The sequence below is a fragment of the Haliotis rufescens genome, unplaced genomic scaffold (assembly GCF_023055435.1).
Source record: "Haliotis rufescens isolate VD_foot unplaced genomic scaffold, xgHalRufe1.0.p SCAF_15, whole genome shotgun sequence".
NCBI lineage: Eukaryota > Metazoa > Mollusca > Gastropoda > Lepetellida > Haliotidae > Haliotis > Haliotis rufescens.
In genome coordinates, this window is record NW_025963835.1 from 6,530,369 (window position 1) to 6,543,689 (window position 13,321).

A 13,321-nucleotide genomic window follows, 5' to 3' on the forward strand; every position below is an offset into this window, starting at 1 on the left:
GTTATTTTCATCTCCTTTTGTTGGAAGATGCTTTGAAACTTGAAATAATACGAGAATACAAACTGTGATGACATTTCATTTTGTTTTTCATTGTAAATTCACTTTTTCTCCCGAACAGCGAAGCCGACGAAGTTACCGGTACCTTCAGCCAATCAAAAAATTCCGCGAAATTCACTGCTGAACTTTTGCGAAAAGTGTCATGGCTTCACTTGTTGCTGATTACGGAAGCGAGGATGATTTGTCAGAGAACGAAGGTCTGGGGGACGAAGAATGTCAGACGTAATATTCCATTTTGAGTCAGCTAAATAAAGAGAAGCATCCATAAAACTTTGATAGTAACATGACACCGCTGATTACTGTTAATTTATGAATGTATTTGATCGAGCACTTGTCCCACGAAAATAGGGAACTAGGGTCTCTACTATCCGAAGCGCATCACGCATTAATACTGATGTGTGCAAGCTCAGATGTGTCACTTGCATTTCAGATATTTGTGTGGGACTGTTGTGCCGGACCGGACTCGCCTTTTGCTGTTATGATCGGTGCCACAGATATAAGATATAGATTAGAGAAATTGCCGTGTTGATTATAACTTGGGGAAAACATTAACAGAAGTGTTAATAAGTCTGAATAATGCAAGTTAGATAAATATGCCTCCTGTCTGTTAGCATGAAAGGGATGTGCCCAGTAAAGTGGCCTCATGTTCTGTGTTACAAAGCTGACATTTTTAGCTCATATTGATAACCCTGAAATGTGGCAGGGGGAGAACCCCAGTGGTCTAAATGTGTCTAATTTCAAAATATTTTAGGTGTTGATAAGGGGCTTTTGTCCTAGTGGGGCCTTTGACCTATGGGGCCTTAGTTCATAGGGACTTCTGTCTCCTACATCCCCTGAGAGTGAGGGTATATGTTGTGGGATTAAAGGTCAAGTTAACTGAAAAAAATGATTGCAATTTTGTTGCTAATATTAATTTACCTCGATACATTTTGTCAAGTTCCGAGAGAGAAAATTCATATATTTGTGAAAAGTATTTAAATGTCAAAGCAAAAGTGCTGAAATCATATGCTCCGTACTTGGCTTCCAAAAGAAACCTTTTTCGTGGGCATAGCCTAAAGCTATTGGTGTTGTGTGACAACGTTTTCTTTAGCATAAGTTGTGACACGGTAATCAAACGGATGAGCAGACAGAGCAAGGCCATGATGCAATTAAAAAATCAGAGGCGGTAGCAGGCAAGCTGGGCGCCATCCCGATCGTTGACATCCGAAAATCCAGGAACCCGTTTTTACCCCAACGAGGTCGGATTTGTTATATTTTGTATCGTCTGTTTTACGCTATTTCTCTTTCAATTTTAATATTGGTCAAGCATTTTGTGATTAAGTATGCTGTAAAGTATTAAAATCTGCAAAGTTGCTATTTTGAGTTCACTTGCCCTTTAAGTACCGACTTTAAAAGTTCTTCATCAAAAGAACTGAATAAATCAATACCACCTTCCCATAACAACTGCTTTATGTCCCAGGCTACAACAAAAGATACTTTTTATAGGTATACACGCTTTACTGTTTCTGATATCAAGAAGCACTACACAGCAGATCAAAAATGCATTGCTAGGTTGAAGCTAAGCTAGGCTATTTTGTTAATCTTATTAACCAACACTTACCCATGGAACCACTGGTGCTATCACAAAACTCAAAACTTCGTGAAAATTGAAGAGATTTCCTCAAGTAACACTTGATTAATTTGTTAAAAGTGGTGAGATAGTTGACCCAGGGAGCGGAAGTTCGGGGGTTCAATCAGCGGCCGTGTCATACCAAAAGACATTAAAAGATGGTACTTGTTGTTACCCTGCCTAGGGCTTGTTATTAAGGGGCTGAAACAAGGACTGGTCGGCTCGGAGTCAGTATACTGTGTCTGACTAGAATATCCATGGTAAACTGCAACATGGTATCTCAATTGGCTAGCACTATAAAATCAGCATTACCACACACAAACGCACGCACACCACTATTTAAGTGCAATAATTGTGAATGCAACCTTAAACCCCATTTCACCTCACCTGGTGAGATTACCTATACTCTAACTTACAACTAACCTTGAGGATCATTAAAGGGTTTGTGATTGGCAAGTGGTGCCCAACCCTAAGGATCGTGAAGGGGTGTTTGATTGGAAAGGGGTACCTAACCTTAATGATCCAAAAGGGGTGCTTGATCAGAAAAGGGATCCAAGCGCTAAGGACTTGGAGATAACCTACCCTAATGCAAACACAACTTACCCTAAGAATCAAAGATGCATGAGATAAGTGAAGCAGGCTCTCTGAGCAAGAGCAAGCAGCTCTATAGCCTGCAGCCAGAGCCAATCAGCATTATAAGCTTGTGCCCTAGTAAACTGCACCTTGCCATTTTTAATTTCCACAGAGGTGATGGGCTTTCTGTGTTCACTCGTCGCTCCAAAGGCCCAAGATCGACACCCCACATGGGTACAGTGTGTCAAGCCCATTTCTTGTGTCCCTTTGCCATGATATTACTGGAATATTGCTAAAAGTAATGTAAAACAATAATAACTTATTGTCAACAATTTAGAATGATGTCAGCATGTTTTAGTTAAGAATACATGTACAGCCTTCTCACAAGACAATCGAACAGTTTGCTTTCATATCTTTGGATGATGTTCATAACGTCAACATAATCCTTACTATAATTCCCTTAATTTAGAAAAGTCAAAATTACAGGTGTTTGAGGAAGATGTGAACTCAGTTAAATATTCAGATTCTGTTTTGTCTGTTCCATGGAATAGTGATAGTATTCACCCTGAAAAGAGACCACAGTTTTTGGCCATGATAAGTGACGATATAATAAAGGTTTATTAGACATTTATGGCTTTCTTAGGCAAGATCATATTTAGTGAATTTATTGAAAGACAAGGCCACCAGAATGCAAAAAGGCATTTATCAACAATAACGTTTAGAACCTGCAGTACTTAGGGCTTTGTACCCACATTAAGGTGACACATAAAAATAAGTGGAATACTGTTCAACTCACTCACTGAAGCCCTTATTCCCAGTCATGATTGGCACGTAAAGCTCTATTTGGTGTCCTCTTTGATACTGTTTGAATACTCCGTCTCACTCGCAGGGCTTTACCTTGACTTACATTTGTGGGGGTCCGGGGGACCTCCAGTGAATGAAGGTCCGTGTAGGCGATATGAGGGTCCTGTAAAGTAATGTGATGGTGTAGTATACTGTATGTTTTCATAATTACTTTAGAGTCAGGAATGAATCAATGATTATGTGGACAGTGGTCATGATTGATGGATGAAATAACAGACACCCATAACTGCTCTTGATGCGCTGTAGGTACAATGAATATTACAGTGCTTCCTTCCGGACGCAGTATATTCTTTGTCTACGTCCAATGTCAAGACTGGACACACATTAGTTTGTCACGTAAAACCCAATCTCATTAATATCAGATGTTAGTTCTCGCTTCCACTAAACAAAGACATCCCATTGCGGGTCACGTCAGAATGACCTTTCATCTGACCAATCAGAGCATCGCTTATGAGATCATGAAAGTGACAGTTGGAATTTGATTTTTGATCGTGCACCCTCGAAATAAAAAACACAGGGTATTCCGAACGATAGTTATGGGCTTTATGTCTGTATTCATACAACCAAGACCATCCATTAGCCATTCCAGAATGTTCTTTTGTTCAGTTTTTAATTTTTTATCGAGTATGTGTCAGAATATGTTTCGAAGCGTAGTCACAAGTTTGAAACTTGTGCCGTAAAGCTTGATGAAGCTGCCTTCTGATTGGCTATTGTCGACTTCTTGTTAGTCATTCCATTGATCGGTTCGAGAAAGGTCAATCTGACGTGACCTGTAATGGGATGTCCTGAGAACTTTGTTTAGCGGTAGCAAGAACTAAGATCTGATTTTAATTAGGTTGCGTGAAACCTACACTTACTCTTATAAAATCAATCACCATGGTAACATTTACATTTCTCTTACAGAGACAAAGACACCAGAAATAGATACAATGCAAAAAACTTCTTGATAACCAATGATGACACTGACAGTGATGACTCGGACTGTAACCGTCAAGATGCAGCTGACTGTGCTTCCCAGGATGAGAAGGATCGTCTCCCTAACCCCCTCGAGGACAAACTCCCCACTCCTGATATGGGGCAGCAAGGGAGGGAGACTGTCACCTCTGTGTTCAAGAATCCTTTCGAACAGGCGGAACTTGTCAAGAATTCCATCTTAGAAAAACATGTGCGAATGACGGAAAAATTACCTGAAAAGGGAACTAAGCAGGTGTGTTGGAAATTCAAGAAAGGAAAATGTCGGATGGGAAAAAACTGTCGCTATTTCCATGACCAAGAGAGCGTCACAGGGCTTGTTGTCGAAACAAAGCTTGACGAAAATGAACCTCAGAAGTTGGGGCATAATCATAAACAATTGTATTTTGGGTCTGTTCACAAGATGCAAGGTAAAGCCTTGGAACCTGAACCAGTCGATGACGACAACTATATGGCTGGGAAGAAACGGAAATCCAGAGTAGGGATGTCAAACGCTCTGGTTCCGCCTAAAAAAGCAATGTCGTCTTTGGAGAGGCAGCGGAATAGTGAACGACCTTGGACGGTCAACAAGTAGAAATTTAGGGTTTCAATTTTGAAACAACACAATTTAGTAAGAATGTTTTAAACTGAATTTTTCCAGTGTTTCATGAGGTATAAATCTGCCCTTTCTGAAATTCATTAATTGCCTGTTAATATCAGTCAAGGATATTTATTAATGATTAGGTAGTTGATGATTATTATTATTGTTGCTTTGTTGTGTCCAGGTTGTTTACCTTAAAAAAATAAAGTGTTTTTTTTAAATTGATTCACTGCATATATGACACCATTTAATGGTGATTAATGCAGATGTTCTTTCAATATCAGATAGAATCGAATCCTTATTTTGTGATTGGTTTTCTTACTTGAATTTTTAAAAAGAAGTTAAAACCGACTTTCTATCAGCATGCCTATATGGTAATAAAAAACTAGGATCTCAATCAAATCAGATCTTTTACTCTGATACAATACACAGCAGTCTCCATAGAAGATCGGGTCAGTTGAACTTTCTAGTCAGCCAATCGGTGTAGAGGCCTCTAAATCCTCAGTACTAGTACATTCACATCAGCATATCTGATTTCTGTATCTTGAAAACAAAGTTAATTGGCATCTTTCAAAATGTAAATCACTAAATGGAAAAGGCAGCACCATTATGTTGTTGGGTATAATTTTTGCACCCAGTTGTTTCTGAGTGCCATGGTGTCAAAGGAATATATACATTGTTCTGTATAGGTATTTTTGGGTTAAAATTGAAAACTCTGAAACAAGGTGGTGAAAAAATGGAGGCAAATCATATTAGAAAGGTGACATCTGATTGACTGAAGAACTCACGTGTCTTTCATTTAGAAGTTGAGAAGACCTATTGAGGTGCAGTCAGATCTTCAAGCAGAAAGGGATCAGAGTAAAATATCTGATTTTAATGGTATTGAGAAAGTTAGTATGAGAGGGTTGGAATGTGAACAGTTTAGAGGCATTCCACAGAATAAAATGACTACCCAACAGCATGGCATGTCTCTAGTTTTGTGAAGCAAACGGCATGCATAAGTAACGATATGTAGGATGTTGTAAGGTCTTAATGTCAACACTTCAGTCTTGCCATCATCATCATCATCATCATATGCAGGCCAATATTGTCAAGTTGTTAGAAGTGGGATAAAACACTACTTATCCATCTTCATCACCATCATATTCACTAGCAACTTCTGTTTTTGTTTTGTTTCACATAACATATATCATGTTAAGTACAAAATATTATGCAATAAACAACATTATGGCAAGTCTGGCATTTATGCAACCAGCAAGGAGTATCCTGTATTTCTGATGTTAGTTGTGTCCCTCCTGTGGGTGTTGACTACTGAAGCACAGCTGAGGGAATAGGTACTCAGTGTCATCTTGGAAACCCGGACACGCTGGGGAGAAGTTAGGGATTATTTAGTTTGGGGTAAGGTATTTACTGTTTAACAACACACAATGTTTGAGTCACCCGTCTCTGTTGAAGGACGTGCACAGGAAATATGGTATGCATGAAATATGTGTCCCATAAATGGGATTTAGTGGGTCCCCTCAATAACAACAACTTGAGTTTGTGGCTCACATCCCACAAAGAATGATAATATCACGACTTGAAGTATGTGCATGTCCGGATAAACATGGGAATCATGACTACTTGGTCACAAACTGTAATGGCCACAGGCTTTGGTCAAGTCGTGACGCCTGACCCTATTGCCCAGTGACCAAGACAGTGTTGTCATGGTTATGGGTGGTAGGAGGACCTGCGGATGGAGTCGGCAACAGAACAACTAGCACTGTGATGTTGGCTTTAGTATTGTTTTGTTTCTGAATTTTCTGTTTTTCTTGCTATATGTATGTAAAGCCTTCAAGTAAGTTTTTATTGCGAACCAAATATTCATAAGTTTTTGTTGAATAATGTAAACAGTTTTGATAGGGTTAGATGATGGTGTCATGGCCACAAGTCTAAGCCATTGCTGTTACTAGGTTACCACAGTGTCAAATGACAAACTACGAACCATACTCTCTGATATTTAAGTTTATCAGTCTCATCATGGTCCAGATTTGCCATAGACCATATGACAATTAGAAGAAGAATTTCTCCACCCACACATCTTACCAAGGCAAGGGAGTTAACTGACTGTAAAAGTCCAGTTTCCACCGTTGCCGAACTTGGCTGGAATTATCGAGTTAATATTTTGGATGCACAAACGAATCTATGCATAGTCCAATCAACATCCGGTTAGTAAACTGACATGCAGATTTCAGTCAATTGCAAGATTTGAAAAGCATATGCACCTCCAATTGGCTTCAGCAGATACTTTCCAAATCTTTTCATGTTTTTAATCAAGGTGCTCACATGATTTGATGCACTTCGCGATGTAAGACCCCTTTTACTACAACATAGATTTTGATTATCAATCAGATCATTTTGACTGGCCGCAGCAATTTTGTTTTAAGCAAATGCAAGTGGTATGAGAAGTGGAATCATGATTGGTCAATAGGAGGGACATAGAAGGGTCTTAATTTCGCAGTTGCCAGCCTAGTTCAGCAAGGTTGGAAACTGGACTTTTACAGCCTGTTAACTCTCTTGCCTCAGGAAGATGCCACCTACCAACAAGAGATTTTATACCCCAAAATAAGTCTTGCTTAAAGGTATTTATTAAAATGAGACTGATAAACATCATATAATTTGAGTTGGCAAACAATGACTAGAATGAGGCTTGCTGGGTCGGCCTGGTCCCTCTGTCAGGTGGAGTGTAAGTCACATTATATAAGGGATAGTTTTTAATGCAATATACTAATGGAATAAACTTTGTATCACAATCTTATAAATATGCAAATGAGGTCACTTATCAGAACTACTGTTAATCAATGCAATGCACACCTGGCTGCTAATCACTATACAACAGATATTCCAGTTCACTGTAGTGATATGGAAAATATGTGACCTTTACCTTTTGCATTGTATACAATATGATATATTTATTCTGAAATTAAATAATACATCTTTCAATACACATTCATGAAGACATCTACTCAACTTTAAGGTCAGGTTCACAAATTGCATGTACATGTTAATTCATGGCTCACAATTTTGATGTGTGCGTGTTTGATGGGAGGATGATATTCACATATTTTTTAATGATTATTTGAGGTGCTAATATACACAACTTTCTTTGACCATACATAACAATGCTAACACAATGCTAACACAATGCCACGTTGACCACTAGCTTTTCTGTGCCCTTCTGTGGTTGACCACTAGCTTATCTGTGCTGCTCTGTGGTTGACCACTAGCTTATCTGTGCCGTTCTGTGGTTGACCACTAGCTTATCTGTGCCGTCTGTGGTTGACAACTAGCTTATCTGTGCCGTTCTGTGGTTGACCACTAGCTTATCTGTGCTGCTGTGGTTGACCACTAGCTTATCTGTGTTGTTCTGTGGTTGACCACTAGCTTATCTGTGCCGTTCTGTGGTTGACCACTAGCTTATCTGTGCCGTTCTGTGGTTGACCACTAGCTTATTTGTGCCGTTCTGTGGTTGACCACTAGCTTATCTGCCGTTCTGTGGTTGACCACTAGCTTATTTGTGCCGTTCTGTGGTTGACCACTAGCTTATCTGTGCCGTTCTGTGGTTGACCTCTAGCTTATCTATGCCGTTCTGTGGTTGACCACTAGCTTATCTGTGCCGTTCTGTGGTTGACCACTAGCTTATCTGTGCCGTTCTGTGGTTGACCACTAGCTTATCTGTGCCTTCTGTGGTTGACCACTAGCTTATCTGTGCCGTTCTGTGGTTGACCACTAGCATATCTGTGCCGTTCTGTGGTTGACCACTAGCTTATCTGTGCCGTTCTGTGGTTGACCACTAGCTTATCTGTGCCTTCTGTGGTTGACCACTAGCTTATCTGTGCCGTTCTGTGGTTGACCACTAGCTTATCTGTGCCGTTCTGTGGTTGACCACTAGCTTATCTGTGCTGTTCTGTGGTTGACATTGGGAACAAGATCCTCCTGGCTGTGTTCATCTGGTGACTTCTCCGCAAATGGTGGCCACACCTGATATTTATAATGTTAAGTGAGTTCTTACACCACTCTTCTGGGGGCACGGATGGCCCAGTCGTCTAAGGCGCCGTGATTCGCTGTGCAGAGTTGTGTCCCTTGGGCATGCCAGAAACCTATGATTGTGGGTTCGAATCCCGGTTTGCCCCAATTATGTTTCTAGGTTTGTCAGCACCATACCCGTGCTCGTCGGTTTCACCGAAGTGGTAAACGTCTAAAACCTGCATCGCTTGGGGCTTTCATCCCACATTAAGCTGACATGCCGCGATATGACTGGAATAATGTTAAAAGCGGCGTTAAACCCAACTCACTCACTCACTCACTACACCACTCTTCTTTTAATGAATTTGTTATTAGACATTGTTCAGACGAATGACCAAATATTATGTTATTTTCAATAAATAACTCGCCGTGAATGGCTGGAAAATTGCTGATGCGGCGTAAAACAATATTCATTCATTCAATAAATAAACATTTACACCACTTTATTTGAAGGACACTTTTTTCCATTAATATACATAATCTCAGTTTCAAAAGTTACTTGAGTGAAAGCATCCCTTAAACTTCAAGAGTAGCATTATATAATTAATACCCTCATGAATTTCTGTATTGTAGATATCATATCAGGAGTAAAGTTGGATCATGCTTGCCAAAAGCTAAAAGGACTGAAACTTGAAATGCCTGTCCATACTTTCGTGTGTATATTACATATTTTTTTATAGATCAGAAAGGGGTATATAATGAAACTAATTTTGTTTACCATCACTCGATCTCTGAAACCAAATTTAACTTGTGTATTGTTTTAATGAGTGCCACCTTTATCAATATTTTAAGCACCCATGGTATTACGGCGAATACAGGAATCAAATCAGATGACAGTTGTTATTGAGTATTATATCGTGGGAGTCAAATCCTGACGCTGACAGTCATTTTCCGTTGTGCTTGACACATCTTCCAGAAAGACAAGTCGAGCACTGGTGATATATTCTTGTTTCCATCATGAAAGTGTCATGTGATTGGATGGCTAATTTTAGTGATAAAACAAAGCTGTTGTGGAAAACAGGTCTAGGGTGTTCATCACAATTAAATGGATACCCTGGATAGTCAAGGACGATTGTATGATCAGATAACATAGTGGATTGTGTCACTTCGTAAGTTATATAGAATTATCATATATGATTATTTCATAATATATTGTGTGCTATCATCTACATGTTTGCATGTGTATTTATTATACCCCCAACCTAAAAGGGTGAGGGTATATAGTTATACCAAGGAATACTGTCCCGTCTGTCAGATTTGTTTGCGACCTGCAAACTGGGTGCACACTTTTTATACCAATAGGAGAGGTGCAGTGCCAAGTTTGATGTCAATATTTGGATTTTCAGAAAAAATACAGCTATTTCTGTTTTTTACTTAGAATCTTTTTTCTTTTTACTTTGTGCAACCTTTAACTTAAAAACTAAGTGCAAAATTTGATTTTAATATGTGGATTTTCCCCGAAAATATGAATTTTTACATGTTTTGAACTTAGAATGGTTTGTTGTACTTTAACATTTGTGTGACCTATAACTTGGGAACTACTTCATGGCTTTTTTTCCAATTGGGGGTACAGTTTTGAATTTTTAGAGAAAATATTGCTTTTTTCATGTTTTGAACTTACAAATATGTTGAGTGGAAGACTGGGGTATTGGTGAGCCCAGCTCACTCTCTGCCTTGTGGTAGTAGTAGTGCAGCTGTGAGATAAGCATTGTGTCTGTTGAGATTCGCAGATGTCACTGTGTATAGGATTCCCCAAGCATGTTGTGATTTTGATGTTTATGCACATTGCTACTGCATGCGTTACAGACACAGTGTCAAACATGCAGTGTATATAACAAGGGAATCGATTCCCGTTTTTCCACAGGTGCTTTTGTTTACGACATGTGTCGGTGTGAGGAGCGATGTCCTTTATGCAATCTGCTTCAGTGATGGCATTCCTGCATTGTAACCTGGTCGTGTGAAAATGTCACAGCAAATTACAACATCATGAGTGAAACATTGCTGCACATAGACAGAAATTAATGAATTTTATCAATTTGCTATAACTCCAGATCACTAATATATAAGCACCCACTTTCTTTGTTTATGTGTGTTTGATTTTTTGGGGTCATCGATGACCCAATCGTCAAGGTGCTGCAGTTTTCTGTGAAGATTTGCGTCCCTTGGTCACACCAGGAACTGCTGATTGTGGGTTCAGATCTCAAATTCACATTGGTATGATCCATTGTATGCATGTGATTTCACTTTAGTTCTTCATTGCCTTGCTGCAGTACTTTTGCCAATCCACCTCCTTTAAGCTGGCTTGTTGGGATATGACTGAAATGGGCAATCAGATATAGACCAGCTAGACCTCAAGTATGCATCAATGTCACTAAATATGGTGGACAAACCCACACTTTGCCAGAGCAAAGGAGGCCAAGTCATGCATGCTGGGTTTTCTCTCTCGACTCTATGATCATTGTTTGGAAGCACCCTGATTCTAACCCTCACTTTGTCAGCAACATACCCATGCTTGTGAGTTCCACCAAGTGGTCATTTCAGGTCTTCCTCCCAGCTGACATGCCTGGATAGAAGGGAAGTACTTCCTTCCCTCACTTTGTGTGTGGGACATAAATAGGCAGCAAAGTAACTCTGTGGTGTAGTGGATGGAGTGTCTGCCTGAAGAGCCAGTGGTTCAATTCCCTCGTCAGGTAACACCAAAAGATGGTACTTGCTGTAACCCTGCATGGCACTCAGCATGAAGAGGATGAGGCGAGGACTGTCAGACTCGGAGTCAGCATGTTGTGTCTGAGTGGGATATCCATGTTAAACTGTTCAGTGAGCTAGCACGATAAAACTGGTGTAAGTCTGGCCTAGTAAAAGCAACCACACATGCACATTGCGTAAATGAAACAATCTTGAATCCCATTTTACCTCACTATTGTAAGATCATGGTGATTGCAATCAGGGAACAGAGGACGACAGGGAACAGAGATATTGAACTATGCATTTCCTGTACTGAGAACCCAGTTTGTTGTAGTGACAGGATTTAAGTGGTTATTTACTTTAGGGTGGATGGGCCTCCCAGCAATGTGAGCTCTAGGGTGATAGTAAGTCCCAAACTTTAACATAGGGTATCCAAGAGGTTAGTGTGTTGGCTCATCGCACAGAGGATCTTAGTTTGATCGCCACACAAGTACAATGAGTGAAGCCCATTTCTGGGGTCCCCAGACAGATACTACTAAAGTATTAAACGCTACTCACTCACTCACTGTAACATTGACTTCATTCAACAGCATTGTTTGTTCTTCAGTGAGCAGTTATGATGCACATTGGAGCGGCCATTTGTATTCCTGACAAAGGTTGGGCAGCAGGTTGGTTTGTGTCTCCTGTTGCTGCAGTGTTTTAAAGCTTCAGGCCCAAAGACAAGGAAGAATGTTGGGACTAATCATTTCTTGTATAATATGATTGTGGAGCATGTTTTTTTATGTATTTGTTGAATTGGTAGTATTTTGTAATCTATGCATTGCAAAAACTGAAAATTGATTAAAAAAATGAATGAAATTTGAATTTTGTTGTTTGTAGGTGCTATGTATTTTCAGCACTGTCCTATGTTTACCGTGGTAGACTCCAGGGCCCACTTGCACAAAGTGATCTTAGCACTACGACTATCGTAAGTCTGTGTTAAAATATGAGAGTTATGATCATCTCAGCGCTAAGATCACTTTATGCAAGTGGGCCAAGTGGTCTGATGGAAGTCAGCGTTTCCAAAGGTAGCAATATGTCCACTGTAAAGTCCGAGTAGGAGGGAGGATGAGGGACCTTCTTGGCCAACAGGACCTGTATCATTCATGCAAATTTGAGCTAAACTTGCATATAAATTATGAAAGTTACCAGATATGAGCACTAAACTTTCTATATGTCAGCAATTACATATTTGGGACATACAGAACACTAAATGCACAGGTAAGGATAAAATCTGTTTTATGTTAGTGTTTTTCTAATATTTTAACACAAGTCTTTCACCCAAGCTGATTTTCCTTTAAGATATACATTGTAGATAAACACATTACAAACATATGATAACGAATTCATCTTTTACTCTTTAGACATACAGTATTTGTGTATTTGACCATGTCAGAAATCCAGTGTAGGAAAGAAAGAAGGCTAATTGTCAGCAATTTCAATGTCTGATAAGTTTCTATCCAATATTTTAAAGTTTTCCACGGATTTAAAATTTGACATTTCCAGTTTGCCAAAAAGTGCCTTCCCACTCTTTGGTGTGCAGATACAAAGTACAGCGGAACCTGCCCAAACCAGAGTTTTGTGTTTACACTGACCACATCCGAGCTTTTCTAATTTCTCCTCAGTTGACACCTGTTACATACAGACTTCTAGCAATGTGAACTCATGTTACGTGGTTATTGTATTGTTTTATAGTATCAGTATCTGAAATTGACTGTTGACAGTTCTTGTTGAGTTACTGAGGGATGTAATACCTGTCTATATCCTCCCAAAACCCATAAACTTTTGAATTAACCAAATCACTTGAATATTAGAATTACCAAATCTCTTTAGCTCCTTAGCTATGTCTTGAAATATACATGCAGGGTATCTAACAG

The 13,321-nt window shown here is 39.5% G+C and overlaps 1 protein-coding gene across 2 annotated transcripts; it reads left to right on the plus strand.

Moving 5' to 3' along the window:
* The first annotated feature begins 10 nt into the window (after window positions 1-10).
* LOC124122737 lies at window positions 11-12,263 on the plus strand. 2 transcript variants are annotated; one of them, XM_046485859.2, is made up of 3 exons: window positions 11-279; window positions 488-542; window positions 4,007-12,263. In XM_046485859.2, the coding sequence occupies exons 1-3, from the start codon at window positions 234-236 to the stop codon at window positions 4,647-4,649; spliced, it is 744 nt and encodes a 247-aa protein (XP_046341815.2). In that variant the 5' UTR covers window positions 11-233; the 3' UTR covers window positions 4,650-12,263. The 2 variants fall into 2 exon arrangements, with proteins under 2 accessions (XP_046341815.2, XP_046341816.2); XM_046485860.2 differs by lacking the exon at window positions 488-542 and having other exon boundaries at window positions 23-279.
* Window positions 12,264-13,321: the final 1,058 nt, after the last annotated feature.

Bases quoted from the DNA above. Each gene is read 5' to 3' on its own strand.
- LOC124122737 (XM_046485859.2), top strand. From the start codon at position 234: ATGATTTGTCAGAGAACGAAGGTCTGGGGGACGAAGAATGTCAGAC. The intron at 280-487 runs GTAATATTCCAT...CTTGCATTTCAG, and splicing joins GGGGACGAAGAATGTCAGAC to ATATTTGTGTGGGACTGTTG. The intron at 543-4,006 runs GTGCCACAGATA...TTTCTCTTACAG, and splicing joins GCCTTTTGCTGTTATGATCG to AGACAAAGACACCAGAAATA.